Consider the following 19261-nt stretch of genomic DNA (forward strand, 5'->3'; position numbering starts at 1 on the left):
CCCAGACACTTTCCCCTCTGGAGGCAGGTGACTCCAGGGGCGATCCCCTGAGAAGGTGGCACTGAGGCTTAGGGGTGGAGCCTGACCTTGGGATGGGAGAGGAAAGTGGGGGAGGGAAGCAGCAAGGGGGAGAAGGAGAAGGGGTGAGGTAGGTGCGAGAGAGGGAAAAGAAGAGTGGTTAGTGAGGACCAGGGTCAGGCTGGGCTAGGGCATCTGAGTGGGAGCTGAATTCTGGGCTGGGGGCTGCTCTCAGGGCCCTGAGGCCAGTGGCTATTTCCTTGTTATTTCAATGGGAGCGGATCCTGGGATGGGGCCCTTCCCTGTCACTGCAGTTGTGGGTATGTGCTCCTGTGACCGCGTGGGCATGTGAAGGGGAGTGTCAGTGTGCCTGCCCTCGGTTCTGTCTGTGATTGTCTGTGTGTCTGTCCACATGCCCTGGGCTCGTGTGTCAAGAGGGTTTGTGTGTCAGGGGTGGGGTGTAGCTGTATGTCACCATGGATCTGTGTATGTCCATGTGTCCAGTCTGTGGGTCCGTGGATCAGGGAATGGCTGTGAGTCAGGGTAGGTCTGTGTGTGCAGGCTGTGTGTCCATCTGTTGGTGTATATGCTTATGTGTGTGTGTGTGTGTGTGTGTCTGCTACGGCTGTGTATCCATGTGCCCATAGGCTGTGTCCTGTGTGTGTGTTTGCACTGTCTGTGTTAGTGTATTCGTGTGTCCCTATGTCCGTGTCTGTGTGTCTGCTACCCAGACTGTGTATGTGCGCGCGAGTCGTGTCCAGGTCCAGTTCTGCGTGTGCAGCAGGGGTCCTGGTCACGTAGTTGCCACCTCCACCTCATGCCCGTCGGTTTGTCCGCGCGTCCTCTTCGGGAGGGGCGGGACGCGGAGGGGAGGGAAAGGGAGAGGAGGGGGGGGTCTCCACCTCTCCACCCACCCCCGCCCGCAGCCCCCACTCCCTCAGTCCCGGGATCGAACCTTATTTAGAGTCGCGATTCGACATCTGTTTTCAAATTTGATCAGCTCTGAACTTTATTTTCCGAGTTTGAGGAAAATTATATTCCATCGATCGCGCTCCCGCCCCCTCCCCCGCACCGCCCGCCGCCGCCGCCGCAGCCTCCATATATCTGCGCGCGGAGCCGGGCCGGGCGGCCGCGAGGGCGGGAGGAGGAGGCGGAAGAGCGGGAGGAGGCGCAGGACGCCGGTCGCCCCCGCGCCCCCCGCCCCGGCCCTGCTGCCCCACGCCTCGCTCGTGGCGCCGCCGCCCGCCCGGAGCTCCGTCCCCAGCTTCCCGCGTCTCTATCTCTCTTTGCGCGTCTCTGTTTCCGGGTCTCTCCAGCTCCCTGTCTCTGCTCCGCCCCCGTCTCTGTGTCTCTGGCCGTCTCTCGGTGTCCCGGTCTTTCAGTGACTCTCGCTCCCTGCTCGCGCCCCCTCTGGCTCCGTCCCTCCCGGGGCTCCGGGCATCTCCCCACACCCCGTCCCCCGCCCCGGTGCCCACTCCCCAGGACGCCGCGGGGGCTATGGCTGCGGGATCCGAACTTTAAACACCTCTCCCCGGACTGGTGCGGATGCGCAAGCCCCGGCAAGTGAGTGAGCGCCGCGGCCGGCGCAGGGGCGGGGATGGGGGGCGGGGATTCCTTCCCGGGGCGGGGGCCGGGCCGCGGGCCGCGCTCCCGAGAGACCTCCGGAGCTGGGCTCCCCGAGCCGGAGGCGGGGAGGCTGGTGGGGCTGCGTCCGACTCCCGGGAGGAGGGAGGGAGAGAGGGCTGGAGGTGCGCCCTCGGGGCAGGGGTCCAGGACCAGGGCGCTGGAGAGTGTGTTGAGAGCGCGGGAGATGCGGCGGTGAGAGCGCGGGCTGGCGGGCCGGCCTGAGGGGGGGGTCTGGACTTTTGGGGCGAGAGTCTTGGGTTTAGAGAGCAGGGCTGAGGGCTTGAAATTTGGGACCTGGGGGCTCAGAGCCAAGAGACTGGATATTTGGGATTGAGGGCTGACTGATTGGGGCTGGGGGTCAGGACTAGGGGTGTGGATATTTGGGGCTGGTCTCAGCATGGGGGTTAGATTCGGGGGTGGGGTGGGGCTGGGAGGTCTGGATTTGGAGCTGGAGTTCAGAGCTGAGGATCTGCAAATTTGGCTCTGGATATTTGGGGTCGGGATATTTGGTGTGAGGGGTCCCAGGGGCTGTGGGAAGGACATTTGGGCCAATTCTGGGGTCTGCACACTTCTGGGCTGGGAGTGCAGGCCTGGCCGTGACCTTTGGGGGGGGTGTCCTTCTGGGGACAGGTGGCCTAGTGCCACACACCTCTTCTGTCCCAGTCATTTCACAACTGTCCCAGGACCACGCTGGGCCACCTCTGACATCTCTTTCCCGGCTGGGTCTCTCCTCACTGACTCTCTGTCCCTGTCTCTTCCAGGATCTCTGTGTCCACCTCCAGTTCTCCCAGAATCTGTCCGTCTGTCTCTGTGACTGTCTCTCGCAGCAACTGTCTCTACCTCTTTGGGTCCAACTCCTTAGACTGTCTCTCAGAATCTCTGTGCCTATCTCTGCCTTCCCCTGTCTTTCTCAGCATCCCTCTGTCTCTCTGTCTCCACCTCTCTCTGTCTCTCAATATCTCTCCGTCTCTGTCTCTCCCAGTGTCTCTATCTCTGTCTCCCCCTCGCTGGTTTCCGCTCAGATTAAGCCGGGGACCTAATTCCAGGCCCAGGATCGAATTTTCTGGCAACAAAGGGAAATAGCGAATCGATCGGTCGCTCCGGAGATTAAGAGACAAGCGGCGCGCGGATCTATCACGGCTAAACGGCCCCCCCTCCCGCTCCCCCCGCCCGGCCAGCCCGCCGAGGCCCAGACGCGCTCCGCATCGCCAAGCAGCCTCAGGAGCCTCGGCTGCCCGGCAGGCCAAGCCCAGAGCTAACTGCGTGCCCTGCCGCGGGCCAGAGCCCTGGGAGGGGTGGGAGAGCACAGCTGGCCCCTGGGGAGGGGTGGAGGGGGTAATGAGTGAAACGGAGGCAGCACACCACCCCAAAGAGTCATGCTGCACACACCTGTGGCCTCAGGTAACACCCTTCACCCACACCTGTCTATCAACGCACCTGTCACATCCATGTTCCCCCTTTGGACCTCTAGGTAACATTCGTCTTCTTATACCTGTGCCCTCTCCTCCACACCTGTTCCCTTCATCTGCCCCTATAGGTATCACCTGTTTCCTTTCACCTGCCCCCCCCCCCACCCAGGTAATACTTGTCCCTTGAAACCTGCCTCAAAGGTGCCCATGATATAGCTTACCTGCACCTCCAGGTAACACCTGTTCTCCAAAATTTGCCCTTTCCACCTGAATGCCTGCATCTGTCTCATTTCATACCGCATCCCCTTCCTACCTGCACGTGCACCACCCCACCTGCCCCCTAAAGCTCTAAACACACTTGCTTCTCACACATCTATATTTCTCCATCTCTGTCTCCCCTCAGGCAGTACCTGTTTACTCACTCTCTCACACACACACACCCTTTCCCTTGCACGTAGGCACTCACACGCGCACCCTCCTCCTCTGTCCTCAGGTAACGCTCCCTCCCACCCTCCCGGCTCTCACCCATACCTCTCCCTTGCGATGCTGGCCTTGCTACCATCACACCGGTCCTTCCAGAAGAGCATCCCACGCACTGTCACTTGAGAACACACCTGCTTCGTGGCACTCTCTCTGCCTGCACCTAACTTCCTCACACTGCATCTCCCATCATTTAACATAACTACACATACTTCCAAAGGCTTCCCCCATACCTGTCATTTCAGGTAACTCATCCCCGACAACAACACATGCGCCCACCCCACGTGTCTCCTAACCACCCCCGCCCCACCCCCGCCCCCGCACCTGATGGCTCACACATGCAATAGCCCCCAGGTATCATGTGTATCCTTCTTCCTCCGGTCCCTCCCCTGCCATGATGTCTCCTACAAGCCCCTGTGCTCTGAAAGCCCCACCTGCACATTTGCTGCTGGCCTTGCGTCCGACTCCTCCCTGTCTCTCTGTCTCTGTCTCTGCCTCTCTGTGTCTCCCAGTGCACAACTTCACACGTATACATGTTTGGGCAGGGAATCTGTCCTTGGCCACAGGTACCTGCTTCACCTGTATACCTGTCCTTCAGGTACTACCTATCCACCTCTCTTCTCTTCCCACATACCTAATTTCCCATGTTTCTCACTTCATTTTCCTTGCCTCACAAGGTCACACCAACATCTCCACACATCTGCCCGTTGCTCACCTGTCTACCTCAGGCATCACCTGCTCCGGTACCGCGTTCAGTCATTTCTTCAGCAAACAAGTACTGAGCCCTCTACATGCCACCTCCTTAATCTCTCTCTGCGTTCTCTCTTCATCTGGGTCTCTGCCATACCCCTGGTCTCCCCACTCCTGCCCCACAGACGTGCACCTGACACCCAACACTGGGTCCCCCTCTAGCCTTCTCCTCCCCCGACATCCACGTAGCCCTCATTCCTTCATAGCTTTCTCAGCTGCTGTGCACCCACCCCACCCCTCTCAACCACCTGCCCACACAACCTGTCACCCCCACCCCTTTAGAGCCTAACCTTCAGACCCCTACCCCCGTCTCCGCCTGCTCCCCTCTAGTGAGACCTGTCCCTTTTCATAGAACCTGTCGCCAGCCATCTACCTCCTCAGGGAACACCTTTCTCAGTGAGCATAAATAACATCTGTAGCATTTGTTAAACACACATAACACCTGTTCCCAGCCGAGCACACACCTGCCCGCTGCAGCGTGCAGAAGCCCTTAAGTCAGAGGTTCTCAGACTGCAGCAGGCATCGGGAAGGTCTGGAGCGCTTGTGGACCACAGAGACCCTGGTGCAGCAGGTCTGATGAGGGTCCCGAAACTCTGCATCTCTAACAAGCTTCAGGTGCTGCTGCTACGGCTGCTGCCGTGGCTGGGTCACGGGCCACTCACGAGTAGCACCTGCTCCTAACATGTCCCCGCTACTGCTTATTAAACCCGTCTCTGTGACAGGCAGTGTCCTCAGTTCTTCAGATCCATTGTCTCATTTCATCCTCACAAGACCCTTATGAGGCAGGCACTTAACCCTTATTCCCATTTTGCAGAGAAGGAAACTGAACCCAGAGAAATGGAGTCATTTCTGGGCTCAGAAGCTGGTAGATGTTGGAGATTTGCATCCATCTGAGGCCATCTGACTTCAGGCATCCAGTGTCTTCTTCCACAGACACTGTCCACCTTGTCACTTTGGCATCATTTGCTTCCCAATCACCTGCCAGCTTTCCTACACCCCAGCCTCACATTCTCCCTCCACTCCTGCCCTCGGACGTGCCCCACCTCCCTGCTGGCACACCTGTCTCTCTCTGACACTGACTCCCCTGGGCCGAGCTTGTCATCCTCATCCTGGCTCCCACCTGCCCCCCAAGCTGCATGGAACCAGCAGCCTCCTGCCAACACACACCTGTCTCCCCAGATACACCTTGGTCTCCGGAACTACTCATCTCACACCTCTTTCCCAGCTCCTGTTTCCTATCTGCCCACCTGTCTTTTATCCCCTCTCTCCACTCCATCCCTGCTCCGTCTGACCATCTCCCCCCACCTGCCTATCCCTGAATCTGAATCTCTCTGTCTCTCTCTGTCCTGTCTCTTTTTCCCCCTCCCTATCTTTGTTCTCTGTATTTCTCCATTTCTGTCTCTTTCAGTGTCTCTGTATCTCTCCCTATCTCTTTATAGTACCCTGACTCTCTGTTTCTCTGTGTCCTGCACTCTCTGTCTCTGTCTCATTCTCTCTCTGTCCCCTCCCTCCTCTTCTGTCTCTGTCCCTTGCCCTCCCCTCTGACAGTGGAAATCTTGGGGGGCTTGAAGTTATACTGACCCACATTTGAGTCCAGGCATCACCACTCACCCCTGTGGGACTTTGGCCAAGTTACTTTCCCTGTCGGAGCCTCAGTTTCCACATCTGTGAAATGGGCATCGTGGCAGTTGCTACCTCCCAGGTTGTGGTAAGGATGGGATGCGGAGGGAAGCAAGAGGACTGGGGGCAGATAGGGGCCAACCTTCCCTCCGTGGGTCCCTCTCTGTTTTTGTCTCTTTCCCAGGGCTGCAGCCCCACCCGGCTGTCAGTGGAAGCGTGTGTGGTGGGGGGAATGGAGAGAGACATGGGCAGAGGCGTCCTGGCCGGCTGAGGCCTGGGCATGGGACCTGGTGTGGGGCTGGGGACAGAGATCGATCCGCCTCGGCGGCAGTGCACGGGCCAGGATTGCATCTTGTCACAATAATTTATTGCTCTCATCCCATCTGATCGATGGCGCTGAATTAGCACCGCGCGATGCCCCTGGAGCCCCGAGCCTCCCCCAGCCCAGCCGGACCCTGGCCCTTCTCTGGCCCTTGTGGGATCCCTGAAGCCCAGGCACCCAGCTCCAGCCAGCCCAGGCCCCACACCTGGCTCCAGGCACGGGGGTCCCGCCCTCCGTCCTGCCCTCCGTCCCCTGCCTCTCTGCCCCGTCGCCCCAGGTCTTGCCTCCCCACCTCCATCTCAGCCCCTGGGTCTCTGCCTTTCTGTCCCTTGACTCACCATCTCTCTGTCTCTGTTTCCCTGCTTTGCTCCCTTTAGCCTGAGTTCCATTTTAACAGTATTTCCTGAGCACATACTTGGTGCCCAGCCCCGTGACCAGGACACACAGCATCCCTGCCCCTTGGCCAGTACCGTCCAGAGGGGCTCTCGTGGTCTCTTGACTCCTGGGACTGGCTGATCACACTTGCCTTCGGTTTCCTGTCCCTCCACCCGCCTCCCCAGCACCACCAAATCGAGGTCATTGCCCCTACACGTCTGTCACTGTCGCTGGTAGAGGGCATGGGGCCAAAAGGTCCAGCCCAGGCAGTGGGGCAGGGCCTGGGGTGTGAGGATGGGACAGGGATACAGCTGCAGTTGAGGATCAACTTGGTGTTGGGAAGAGGGTGGGATTCAGGATGAGGCAGGGGTTGGAGCTGGGGTTGGGATGGGGCAGGTGGAGGTGAGGGGGCGGGTTTGGAGTTGGAGTGGCAGCCAGGAGCTAGGTCAGGCCCCGCGGTGACACTGACCCCCCCCAGGACCGCAGAAGGGCCAGGGTGGGTGTCAAGGTGGCCGTGAACCCGCACTTGGGCTCTGCCCGGGCCAGCTGACGGCTTCCCTTCCCTGCGGCTCCCCGCAGCGCTCCCTCAGCCTCTCCTCTGCCTCTGCCCTAATCCCTCAATTTTCCGCATCTCTGCCCCCTCCTCTCCTTCCTCCCTGACCCGGGGTCTCTCCTCCCAGCAGCTCTCTCCCCGTGACCTCCAGCTCTAATTCACTTTGTGAAGCCTCTCTGACTCACTCCCCTTTCCTGGGTTTCCCTAAGTCCATCTCCCGCCCGTCCCGGTCTCTCTGTCTCTCTCTTTGCTTCTCACGCCCTCTCTGTCTTTGTGGGGCTCTCTCTGGCCTCCCGTCTTTTCTCCGGGTCTCTCCCGTCTCTGTTCCAATCCATTTCCTGCTCTGTGCTGCTTCCCTCTGCTCTGTCCCCCTCTCCCCATCACGCTCTCTCTCTGTCTCTGTCTCTCTCCCTCTGTGGGTGTCTCTCGTCTCCCTGTCTCCCCCCACTCCTGCGCTTGCTTCCTCCATCTCTCTGGGTCTCCCAGGGGAGGGGGAGGGGTGGGGGAGCAGCCTGGGCTCCGGGTCCATCTGTGGTTCCTGCGCCTCCCTCCCTCTCCCTTCCCCCAGCGCTGTTTGGTAGGCGGGGTGCGTGGCACTGCGGCTCCCACCTCCCCGGGGACGCTCCCTCGCCAGCCCCCCCCAATGACACCGTTCCGCTCGCTGGCCACAGCCCCAGGGACATCCTTGCAGAGGCTGGGTGGGGCTCAGGGAGAGAGACAGAGACCCACAGAGACACACACCACCCCAGACAGAGATGCCAGCTAGAGGGAGAGACAGGGCAAGGGTGGGTGTGAGGTCTCTGTCCCTCCCTGGCTTCGTGCCTCCCAAGCACCCCGTACCCAGTGCCACAGACACACCTTCTCCAGGCTGGAAGCCGGTGCCCCATCTGTCTGAGAAACTACCCCTCTGTCTGTCTTGCACAGTCAGCCTGGGCAGAGGTTCCCCTGTGTGTGTGTGTGTGTGCGCGTGCAAGCTATCTGGACTGTGTGTGTCTGTGGTGTGTGACAGTGTGGTGGTGGGGGCTTGGCTGTCTTTTTGTGGGACTGTGTTGCAGCACGTGTAAATGTGACATGTGGAGATGTGTGTGTTCCTGGGCACAGTGACTGTGCGTGCGTGAGAACTTGGGATTGAATTAAGCCACACGTGTTGTGTTTGTGAGCATGTGTGTGACTTGGGTGTGATGCTCAGCTGTCTGGTGTGTGACTGCCCCAAAACTTTGGGGCTGTTGCCATGTCTGGAGTTTCCGAGTCAGGTGGCCACATGGTATGTCTGAGTGACCAGGACAGGACAGCCCACATCTCTGAGGGCCAGGAGATGAGAAGGCTTAATAGCCCAAGGGAGACGGGCTGGAAGGACCGGACCGAGAGTGCCACCCAGGTGGGACCCCAGGAGCCAGGCTGGTGAGTGTGCATGTGAGGAACACGGCAAAGGACTAGCTGTGGACATGGTCACAAAAATCCCCGCAAATCTCTATCAAAGATTGGCTGTGTGAGTGTGTGTGGCAATGCCTTTTTGTTAAGGGGGTGCTGTTGTGTGTCTGAGCCTGTGGGCTTGTGTCTGAGTCTGGGATCAGACATGTACGGGTGTGTGTGTGTGTGTGTGTGTGCGTGCAGTCATTTTGGGAGGCTGGATGTAACGAGCTGGATAAGGAGTATCAGTTTGTGACAATTAAGTGACATACTATGTGTGACCAGCTGTGAAGGGTGTTGAAGGCTCTGTGTGTGTGGTTGTGTAGTCACGTGTGACTGTTGGATGGTATACGTGTGTGCTACTGTGTGAACCGATGCCCAGCGATGTGTGGGGCTGAGCCTCTGATGTCGTGTGAGCATCGGCCTGTGTATGGTACACACTGTGTGTGTGTCACGGGTGCCTGTGTGTTTCCCGCCCTGTGTTTTGTGTGGGGATGACACTGCGCGCCCTTGAGAGAAGTAGTGAGAGGGGTGTGTGTGTGTGTGTGTGTGTGTGTGTGTGTGCGCACACAGAGACACCCCTGCCCAGGGTCAGGCCGGAGCATTTGGTGGCTGTGGGCAGGGGTAGGAGAGGGTGACCTGGGGAGCGTGGGGCAAGTCCGTGCAGGAGAGCCCCTGTCACCCTCCTGACCCCGTCCTCCCCAGGACAGCCACGGGGGTCTCACTGGTGCCAGTGATGGGAGGTCCTTGAGCCTAGGTTTGGACGTGGCATGGGTGTGGCATAATCTGTACGGACAGGTGTGCGGTGAGCACGTGCTAACATAGTGTGTGACGGCAGGTATCGGGCTGTGTGCACCCAGATGGGACACCGTGTGTGTGGTGTGTGTCCAGAGAGAGTGTGTGCGTGCACCGGGGTCTGCTGTGTGTCTCTACTGTGTGCACAGGTGTGTCCTACACGGGCGTGTGGTGTGGGGAGGTGTGTGTCCCCGGGGTGGGTGCAGATGGAGTGCTGGTGTGTGTGTGTGTGTGTGTGTCCGGGTGTGATGTGTGTGCCTGTCGGGGGGTGTGCGCGTGTGCGTGCAGGGGGCCAAGGGAGAAGGGTCTTGGGCCGCGTCTCTCTCCTCTTTAGACAGAGCCCCAGAGAAGATATGAAATTTAAAAAAAAAATCAATTTTCATTCCACTTGTGCAGATCGTGTTAAGGGGAGGCGGCGGCGGGGGCTGGGTGAGGGATGAAGGGGCTGGGGTGAGGGTGTGAGGCCCGAGGCGGCTCCCGAGGCAGCCGGAGCAGCTTAGAGAAATCAAAACAACTGGTTAAACCCCAGCCCGGGGGGCCGGGGTGATGGGGGGGTGAGGAGACAGAGGCAAAGAGAGATGGGAAGAGACAGAGACACCCAGAGACAGAGACAAGAAACAGAGACACTCAGAGATGGAGGTATTTGGAGATAGAGGCAGACAGAGAGATGGGGCCACCAAGACCCTGAGAGAGAGAGAGACAGAGAGAGGAGAGACACTGACACCCCGCAGGCCTGAGAGAGGCTGGGACCTGTCTCTAGTGAGACGGCGGCAGACGCAGGCCTGGGCCAGTGCGCGCCTCACACACGTGCACACGCAGGGGCAGGGGCTGGCTCGGGACATCCACAGATGGATGGGTGGATGGACAGACAGCTGGACAGACGATGGCAGGAGCAGCAGGACCCCAGGGTGGGGTTATCTCTGAGTGCCCACCCCACCCAGTTGGGCTGTGGGCCTCAGTGTGGCTGTGTGTGTGTGTGTGTGTGTGTGTGAGGCCGCGTGTGTTTGTGGCCTTGCGGTGGCTGGCTGTGTTGGTGTGGTGTGTGCACCTCTGTCTCCTTGCATGATGGAGCATGTGTGCACGCAGGGTCTCTGGCGCTTGTCTGTGGGACTGTGTGCTCTCGTGTCACTTGTGTGTGACTGGCTTGGCTCTGCTGCCGTGTGAGCCTGGGTGTGTCTCTGTTTCTGGGTGGCACTGTGTCAGTGTGTGATGGTAGGTCTCTGTGTCTGTATTTGATTGTGAGCCTTGGTGTATGGTAGTGTACCTATGTTAGTGTGTGTCTGTCTGTGATTTACGATTGTATGTCTTTGTTTCTGTATGGGACTGAATTGCTGTGTGTCTTGTGCATATCTGTGTATAACTGTGTGTCTGTCTCTGGGTTGATGTCTATGACCATGATGATGTGTGTGTGACTATTTTGACACGCATGTCTGTCTCTTGTGTGAAGCATGGTGGTGTGTGTGCCTGGGTTGCTGTGTGGGTCTATGTGATGTGTGTCAGTTGTGACAGTCTTGATGTGTATGAGTTTGTGGACATGTGCATCACACATCTTTGTGCTGCGTGTTGTGTGTGCCAGGGTGGCGTGTGTCACTTTGCTGAGCTGTGGCAGTGTGGTGCGTGTGCCTGGGTTGGCGTGTGGGTCTGTGTAGCTGCTTGGCAGGGAGAGGAGGAAGGCAGCTCTCGCCCACCCAGCCCCTCCACACTGCTGCGCGCACACGCACACGCACACACACATATTCGGTGCCATGGCTGCGGGCGGTGGAGATGGGGGGCGGGGGGTGTGGAGGAAGCAAAATAAAATTAAAAATTAAAGCTTGCCCGGAGTCCCCATCCGCCCCGCGCGGACTGACTGGGAGGGTCGGGGTTGCGGCAGCTCCCCCTCCGCAGCCACTGGGGCTGTGTGTCTGTCTGTCTGTCCGGCGTCCTGCCAGGCCCCTGCCAGGGCCGCAGCCCAGGCCCCGCAGGCCCTGCTCCCCCCATCGGTCGATCTGCGATCAATGGGGCCAGGGGGGCGCCAGGGGCAGGGTGAGATCAAAGGGGCCCCAAGAGACGGATGCTGGGACAGAAACAGAGATTCGGAGACGGGGAGACAGAGACAGAGAGACATGGAGACAGGGATGTTGGGAGGAGAGATGTGGAGACCCAGAGACATAAAAACAGGGTGGTGTGGAGACGCAGAGACGTGAGGACCCAGGGACGGAGAGACATGGGGACCCAGAGATGCGGCGCTGCACCCCGGACAGTCAGGGCAAGGGGACAGAACCAGAGGGGGTGGGGGCCCGTCCCCGTGGGCCTGACAGGACACGGGCGGGGGACAGAGACGGGAGAAGAGGCAGGCAGAGACCTCGAGATGGCAGAGATGCGAGCGAGAGAGAGATGAGGGGGAGCGTGGGAGCAGGGCCCGGAGCGCCGATCCCACGGCTCCTCGTTATAACGTGTCCGGAGGAGGCGGCGGGGAGTTGAAAGCGTCGGGAAGAGAAATCAAAACCAACACGGAAATGAGAGGGGCCAACAGGGGGTGGGGGTGGGGGGGTGCGGAGGCAGGAGGGAGGGGGGCCCGGAGAGGCAGGGAGAGCTGGGGAGGTGGGAGAGAGGTGGACCGGGCGAGGTGCGGGGAGTTGGGGGATAGAGGGAGATGGGGAGGGAGGTGGGGGCAGAGAGACGGAGAGAGTTAGAGAGGGGAGAGGAGCGAGAGATGCAGGACCTGGGGAGACGGGGAAAGAGACGAGAGGAGGGATGGGGGACAGGGAGGGACAGACCTGGAAAGAGATGGGGGAGCAGACGTGGAAGACAGAGAAGTAGGAAAAGGCTGAATGATGGAGGGAGAGAGAGAGAGACAGACAGGGGGAGAGAGCTGGGTGGAGAAAGATGGGGAGAGACACCCCAGGTTGAGGGAGACAAGGAAGGAGGGAGGAGAGAGATAGAAAAATGGAAAAGAGATAGTGGGAGGAGACGGAGGGAAAAGAGAGACAGAGGGAGAGACAGGGAGGGAGATAAACAGAGGAAGTTGGGGAGCTGGGGTGAGATGGGGGTGTGGGAGTGAGGGCGGAGGGGCTGCCCCCAGGGGGGGTCTGAGTGCTGGAGGGAGCGAGGGGGAGAAGCCTCAGTAGACACGGGGCTGGGGGCTGGGGTGAGGGTGGCTGTGGGAGACTGGACAGGTCTGAGGGCAAGTGGGCTGACAAGTCTCCTCTGGTGTCCAAGGGGTGGGGTGGGGCTTATGGGGAACAGTGTGTGGGGGTTTCTGAGGTGTGTGGGATCTTCTGAGCAGCCGGGCGTGTGACAGGGATGGTGTGTTTAAGAGTGTGTGACGGGGAGGGGCGCGTGGGTATCCGAGGGGCTTGTGTCTAAAGGAGGGAGGCTGAGGACAGCGTGCCCTCTGAGAGGTGGGGTCTGGCGGGGTGGAGTGGTGAGAGGCAGAAGGGTCTGGGGGTTGGGGTGTCTGGGATGGGCCTCTGGCAGGAGCAGAGGTCTGAGGGTGTGGGTGACCCAGGGTGAGGTCTGGGTGCTGGGGTATCTGAGGCAGAGGGTTGACAGAAAGGGGAAAGGGTCTGAGAGACAGGGACGGGCAGGGGTGGAGTGTCTCAGGAGAATTAAGTGACTGAGGAGAGGGGTGTCCGAGGGAGTGGGGATCTGAAAGGGGGGACCTGTTGCGGTGGGGGGGAGCCAGATCCAAGAGGTGTCTGAGGGGGGCTGTCTGGTGGGGAGGCAGGTCTAAGGGGAAGGGGTGTCTGGGGGTGGGGGCAGGTCTAAGGGGAAGGGGTGTCTGGGGGTGGAGGGAGGTCTAAGGGGAAGGGGTGTCTGCGGGGGAGGGAGGTCTAAGGGGAAGGGGTGTGGGGGGGAGGGAGGTCTAAAGGGAAGGGGTGTCTGCGGGGGGAGGCAGGTCTAAGGGGAAGGGGTGTCTAGTGGGGAGGCAGGTCTAAGGGGAAGGGGTGTCTGGGGGGAAGCAGGTCTAAGGGGAAGGGGTGTCTGCGGGGGAGGGAGGTCTAAGGGGAAGGGGTGTCTGCGGGGGAGGGAGGTCTAAGGGGAAGGGGTGTCTGCGGGGGAGGGAGGTCTAAGGGGAAGGGGTGTCTGGGGGTGGAGGGAGGTCTAAGGGGAAGGGGTGTCTGGGGGTGGAGGGAGGTCTAAGGGGAAGGGGTGTCTATGGGGGAGGCAGGTCTAAGGGGAAGGGGTGTCTGGGGGGAGGGAGGTCTAAGGGGAAGGGGTGTCTGGCGGGGGCTGCCTGCCTGCCGGGGAAGCAGGCCCAAGTGGTGGGGGTCTGAGGGGAGCAGCAGGTTGAAGGAGGGGCCTCTGCAGGAGCACTTATGCGGGCGCTGGGGGCCCGCTCTGCGGGGTGGTGAGGCGGAGTGCAGGGCGGGCAGGGGCTGGGCCTGCCCCCTCCCAGCCTGTCGTCGGGACGGCCGCCCGCCCGCCCGGTGCTGGCCAGCTCTGGGCCGACAGATGAGAGCTCCGGGCAGCTCGGGAGGTGGATGCGGCAGCCCGGGGGTCAGCCGGGAGGGCCGGGGTGGGGCGAGGAGGTTGGCAGTGGGAGAGACTTGGGGCAGCCACAGAGAGAGACAGAGGGAGACCCAGAGACGCAGAGACGGACCCTGAGAGGTCTGGCGAGAGGCGAGGGATGGAGAGACCGCGGCAGAGACGGTGCGGGGCGGGCGGGCGGCGAGAGCCGGCGAGTGTGAGTGAGTGAGTGAGTGGTGAGGACGCGGAGGGAGGCTGGGAGCCCCGGGTTAGTGATGGGGCGCAGAGGAGGGGAGGCTGCCGGGAGGACTGGCTGGGAGGGAAGGATGGCGCACAGGGCCGGGAGAGGGACCGGGAACCCGGGGGACCAGCAGGCAGAGGGGTGCCCGCTGGAGGAGGCAGGCGGGGCGGGATGTAGGGGGCGAGGGCAGCGGGCACCAGGCTGGCTGGGACCTGGGTGGAGGGGCAGTGCCAGCCCCCATGACCCCTGTCTCTCCCGCCTGCTCCATCCCGTCCTCATCCGTCTGTCTGTCTGGCCTCTCTGCAGGGCCAGCTCCAACATGGACTGTAGCTGCGTCTCCGACCTTCTCTTCGCCCCGCCTGCCCTGCCAGCTCTCTGGACCCCTGGTAACTGGCCTGGACCTCCCCCACCCCTTCCCTAGCCCTCGGGCCTTCCCAGCAAGCCGGCCCGGCCTTTCTGCATCTCTCACTGTCTTCCTTCCACCTCCCCGGGTCTTAGTCAGAGTCACCTGAATCCAACCCCTTCGTGAAAAACTTGGCTAAAAACTTCACAGCTAGATGTCCCTGCCACCTGCCTGCTGGGACACGAGCGTCTTTTGGAGGGCAGGTGAGGTGTGGAGTTTGGAGAGGGACAAGGAACCTGGGACCTGAGGACCTGGGGTCTCGGCCGGCTGCAGTCTGCTCCCACCCAGGACCTGTGGTCAAAGAGAAGCAGGGAGACTGGAGAGACGGGCACGGATGGGGCAGGGACGGGGATGAGAGGGGGCACTAGGCTAGGCGCTGGTGGACAAGTGGACAGACTGGATGACCCAGGCAGGGGGACGTGGAGACGTGGCCAAACCAGCCGGAGACTGGAGACTGGGAAAGAGGACGGATTGCTTGGAAGTGGATCACCAGAGCGGGGATATGGGCGCGCCCCACAATGAGAGAGAGTTAGAGAGAGAGGAAGAGATGAGACTTGGTGCCTGGTTATTTGGGGTCTTGGAGTGTGTCTCTGTGTCACCCTTCAGTGTTTCCAGAAGAAGGGGTCACACTGGAAAAGTGTGCGTTCGTCTCTGTGTTGAGCTGGTGTGCCTGCTTGTCTGTGTACCTGCGAGGCTACCCGAGTGTCTCCGGGCTGGGCGTGTTGTGTGTCTTTGGGACTTTGAGTGGCTACATTTCAGTGTTGGGGGTGTCTGCCAGCTCGCCGCCATGTGTGTTCCTGCTTTGGTGGCTGAAAAGCCTTTGACTGCTCCTTTCGCGGTGTGTGGCATTCCGAACCGAATGGACGGCTAATCTTGGTGCATTTTGGGCTGCGGGGCTGGGTGATCCCCAGGCCTCTGTGTTGGGGTGTGTGGAGGTGGTTCTTGCATCTGTGTGTCACTGAGTGTAGCTGGATATTGGGGGCTGTGTGTCTTGATGTGTGTGTGTCTGTGTGCCGAGGTTACAGGCCCTCCCTCTCGTGTGTGTGCGCGTCAGCATGTACAGCACATCCCAGGACGTGGGTTGGACAGGTAGTGTTTCTGGGCTGGGCTGTGTCTGTGTGTGTGGCCAGTTGTGCGTTGTCATCTTTGGGGTCGTGTGGGTGTGTCTGTGATACAGCCGCTTCCCCCCCGGGAGGTGTTCTGGGTGTGGAATGGGCCAGAGGTCGCGTGTTGATTGAGCCCTGTCTTCTTAGGTGAGAAAGACCCCAGATGGAGTTGAGAGAAAAATTCTCCCTTCAGGGAGGAAACTGCCTGGCCTTCTCCAGCCTCAGGCAGGGAGGCAGTATTTCCCATTTCTAGATACCAGGCAGCCTTGATGCGACCCTGCCCCTCCTTGCCTCCAGTCCCTGAAATTCTGATAAGCCAGAGAGGGCAAGGAACTGCCCAGGGCCACACAGCAAGTGGATACAGATGGTCTGCCGGCTCAGAGTCCCCTCCCTCACCAGGCTCCTTCCCTTTCTTGCGTGGTTCTCAGCTTCTTATAGGCTAATTCTGCCTCCTGTTTTCATGCCTGGTTCTGGGGTCTCTGAGGAGGGGGAAGGGGACAGAGGATGTGGCGTAGGAGAAGCAGGACCCAGGGCCTGGGGCCTTGTGGATGGGAGGTGAGACTTAGGGGTAGGCAAGCCCCTTCTGTCTCCACCTAGCATCTGGGTGTCTGGACATGGGGCGCAGGACGCCCACCTGAGCGTGAGACATACAGCACTGAGCTGTGGGTGTTAAGAGTTGGGTGCCTGTGGGGCTGGGGGTTGGGAGGCTGTTCCACTGTCATGGTGTCACCCAGGGTGTGCCTGTCAGGTTGACACATGCGTCTTGATGCTGCACTCACTGTCTCCACCACAGTGTTTCATTTGGGCCTTTGGGGTCCTGCGTGTCTCTCATCACGGTCCTGCCGTTAGTGGACCCCAGTGCCGAGGGGCCTGAGATGTGCGGTTGCGTGTGTTGGGATGGGTGTGCGATGCTCCGTATCCGGTGTGTCTGCCTTGGTGGCACATGGTGGGTGGTGTGTCATGCCCCAGCAGGAGTGTGGCACTCTGGTGCATCTGTGTTCCATGGTACAGCTGGGGGTCCCTCGAGGGTGAGTGGACGTCTGTGAGATAGGCTGTGTGCTGTGGTCATCCGCAGACACTCACTGCTCTCAGACCAATGTAGCATGGATGCAGGGAGGGGACACAGGGACGTGAAAGATATAAATTCACGGACAGGTGCAGAGACACACATGTATACAGGCCCAGCCTGGACATGCCAGGGTGAGGTCAGCTGGAGCGGTAGGGGGAGGGAAGTTCAGGGAGAGATGGACAGGAGACAGGGAGGGGGGACAGCAGGAATCAGGGTCTCTCAGACCAGAGCCCTCCGGGGGCAGGGCCAGCCTGGGGGGCTGTGGGGAGAATGCTGTGGAGGGCGTGCCCTTCCCTGCAAGCCCCTCCCAGTTTACCCCCACAGGCAAGAATGCAGGAAACTGGTTCCTCCCTCCCACCCTCTGCCCAAGTTGTGCAAAGGTAGGGGACCAGGCTGGAACTGCCAACCCAGTGTCCCTGGACGCCGAGTTCTCTCCCTTTGTTTGGACAGTTTGGGGACTAGACACCAATTGGGGCGTGAAGAGTGGGAATCCGGTCCCTAAACATGCCTGAGGCTGGGTGACTGCTCATCAGAGGCCAGGAGTCAGGGGAGAGCTGGATGCGCCCTGGTTCCTGAATCCAAGGAGGACCCAGAGCCCCGGACTTGGCGCCCTGACCCGGGGCCACACCCCTGCCTCCTGTCCCCAGGGTTTGCCTTCCCAGATTGGGCCTACAAGCCGGAGTCGTCCCCCGGCTCGAGGCAGATCCAGCTGTGGCACTTTATCCTGGAGCTGCTGCAGAAGGAGGAGTACCAGGGTGTCATCGCCTGGCAGGGGGACTACGGGGAATTCGTCATCAAGGACCCCGACGAGGTGGCTCGGCTCTGGGGCATCCGCAAGTGCAAGCCCCACATGAATTATGACAAGCTGAGCCGGGCCCTGCGGTGAGGAGGGGCTGGGGGCTGGGACCCCCACTCCCACCTCCCCCCTCTCCCCTCACTGTCCCTCTGGGCCCCTGCCCCCTGGGGGTTTCCCTCAACTTCCTGGGGCAGAATCCTGTGGGATCCCAGCACACAGGGCTCTGCACGTGTAGCTACTGTTAAGTACCTACTTGTGAGTGAAAGGAAGGCACGAAGGAAGGACCGGAGCCCTGGGCTTTGGAGCCACACGGGCCAGGATCCCAGCCCCTGCCTCACCCCTTCCTTGCCCTGTGACCTTGGCCAAAGGATTTCTGCGAGCCTCAGTTTCCCCAAGTTGTTGTGCTCTGCACTGGGCACAGAGCATGTGTTAGGGGCTCTGCCTTCACCTCCCTGGGTCCCGCCCCCAGCATCAGCATCCTCCTCTGCCCACAGCTACTACTACAACAAGCGGATTCTCCACAAGACCAAAGGGAAGAGGTTCACCTACAAGTTCAACTTCAGCAAAGTCGTGCTTGTCAACTACCCACTGTTGGACGTGGCAGCAACCACCACGGGCTCTCCACTCTTGCTGACCCCTGGTCCCTTTGGGGGAGCCCCTGGGCCAGATGCTCCTCCCCTCACCCCCGAGGTGAGTTAGGATCCTGGGATCTCAGAGCAAGGTGCTTAGTGCCATGAACCCCCTGGGGAGGGGGCAACCAGTCTGAGTGGCACCCACTCCCTCCCCTCCCTCTCCAGACCCTGCAGACCCTGTTCTCTGCCCCACGCCTGGGAGAGCCGGGGGCCCGGGCGCCCTTGTTCACCCCCGAGACAGACAAACTGCGTCTGGACAGCCCTTTCCAGTTCCTGGGCTCTGGTAAGGGCCTGGGGTCCAGGCGTGCTGGGGAGGGCTGTGTGAGGGCAAAGATGGGGGAGGAGACAGGATGCAGGAAGGAGGCTCTGGGCGAGGGGTGTGTGTGTGTGTGTGTGTGTGTACACGTGTCGAGGCTCTATGTGTGTGTGTGCACGCGCGTGTGTTTAAAAGTCGGAGTATGCGAGGTGAGGCAGGGAGGAGGGAAGCTGGAAAGGGGGACAGGCCAAGAGAAGGGTTTTCTGGGGGCGCTAAATGAATGGGAGACAGGTGGGGAGGTAGAGATGGGGGGAAGCCACGTGAGGGTGGGGAGATCCCGTGTCGGAGGACAATGGGAGAATTGGGTGGAATATGGCAAGGAGGTGGCACCCTTTACTAAGGCCCCGGCAGGCAGCCCCGATAGTGGGGCAGAGAGGCCAGCCTGAACGCCACCCCGTTCCCCCGCCCCACCAGGTGCCACCGGCTATTCCAAGCCCCCCGGCCTGCTGGGTCCCTTTGGCCGCGCCTTCCCAGAGCACCCCTGGAACGTCAGCCCGTACCTCACCGGCCCCTTCCCCAAGCTGCCCCCACCTCTCTACCCCCCGTTCTACCCCAACCCTCTGGCCAGTTCCCTGGGCCACCTGCCCTCAGCAGGGGCAGGGGGAAGCCCCACCGCTGCGCCCCTGCTGGCTGCCACCGCGGAGGGCCTGGGCCCCGAGCGCCCCTCCGGCCTGGCAGCAGCCCCTCGCCTGGCACTGCCGAGGGCTGGGGGCCCAGAGGCCGCGCTGGCGGGGAAGGAGGACAGCGACTCGGAGCTGGAGATTACCGACGTCAGCGGCTGCAGCTCTGACAGTGAGGGCGATGAGGGCCTCCCCGTGCCCCCCAAGGCCAAGGCGGGCAAAGGGGGTGTCGGCAGCTGAGCTGGCGTGGGGTGATGGATTCTGCCAG

The 19261-nt window shown here is 60.8% G+C and overlaps 1 protein-coding gene across 1 annotated transcript; it reads left to right on the top strand.

The window, feature by feature from the left end:
* Nucleotides 1-1536: 1536 nt before the first annotated feature.
* On the top strand, nucleotides 1537-19233 carry ERFL (ETS repressor factor like; the record flags this gene model as incomplete). Its single annotated transcript, XM_082608137.1, has 6 exons — nucleotides 1537-1581; nucleotides 14358-14437; nucleotides 17277-17511; nucleotides 17920-18115; nucleotides 18223-18340; nucleotides 18788-19233. The coding sequence occupies exons 2-6, from the start codon at nucleotides 14371-14373 to the stop codon at nucleotides 19231-19233; spliced, it is 1062 nt and encodes a 353-aa protein (XP_082464263.1). The 5' UTR covers nucleotides 1537-1581; nucleotides 14358-14370.
* Between the last annotated feature and the right edge of the window lie 28 nt (nucleotides 19234-19261).

Source organism: Mesoplodon mirus, assembly GCF_964341445.2.
Source record: "Mesoplodon mirus genome assembly, chromosome: 19".
NCBI lineage: Eukaryota > Metazoa > Chordata > Mammalia > Artiodactyla > Ziphiidae > Mesoplodon > Mesoplodon mirus.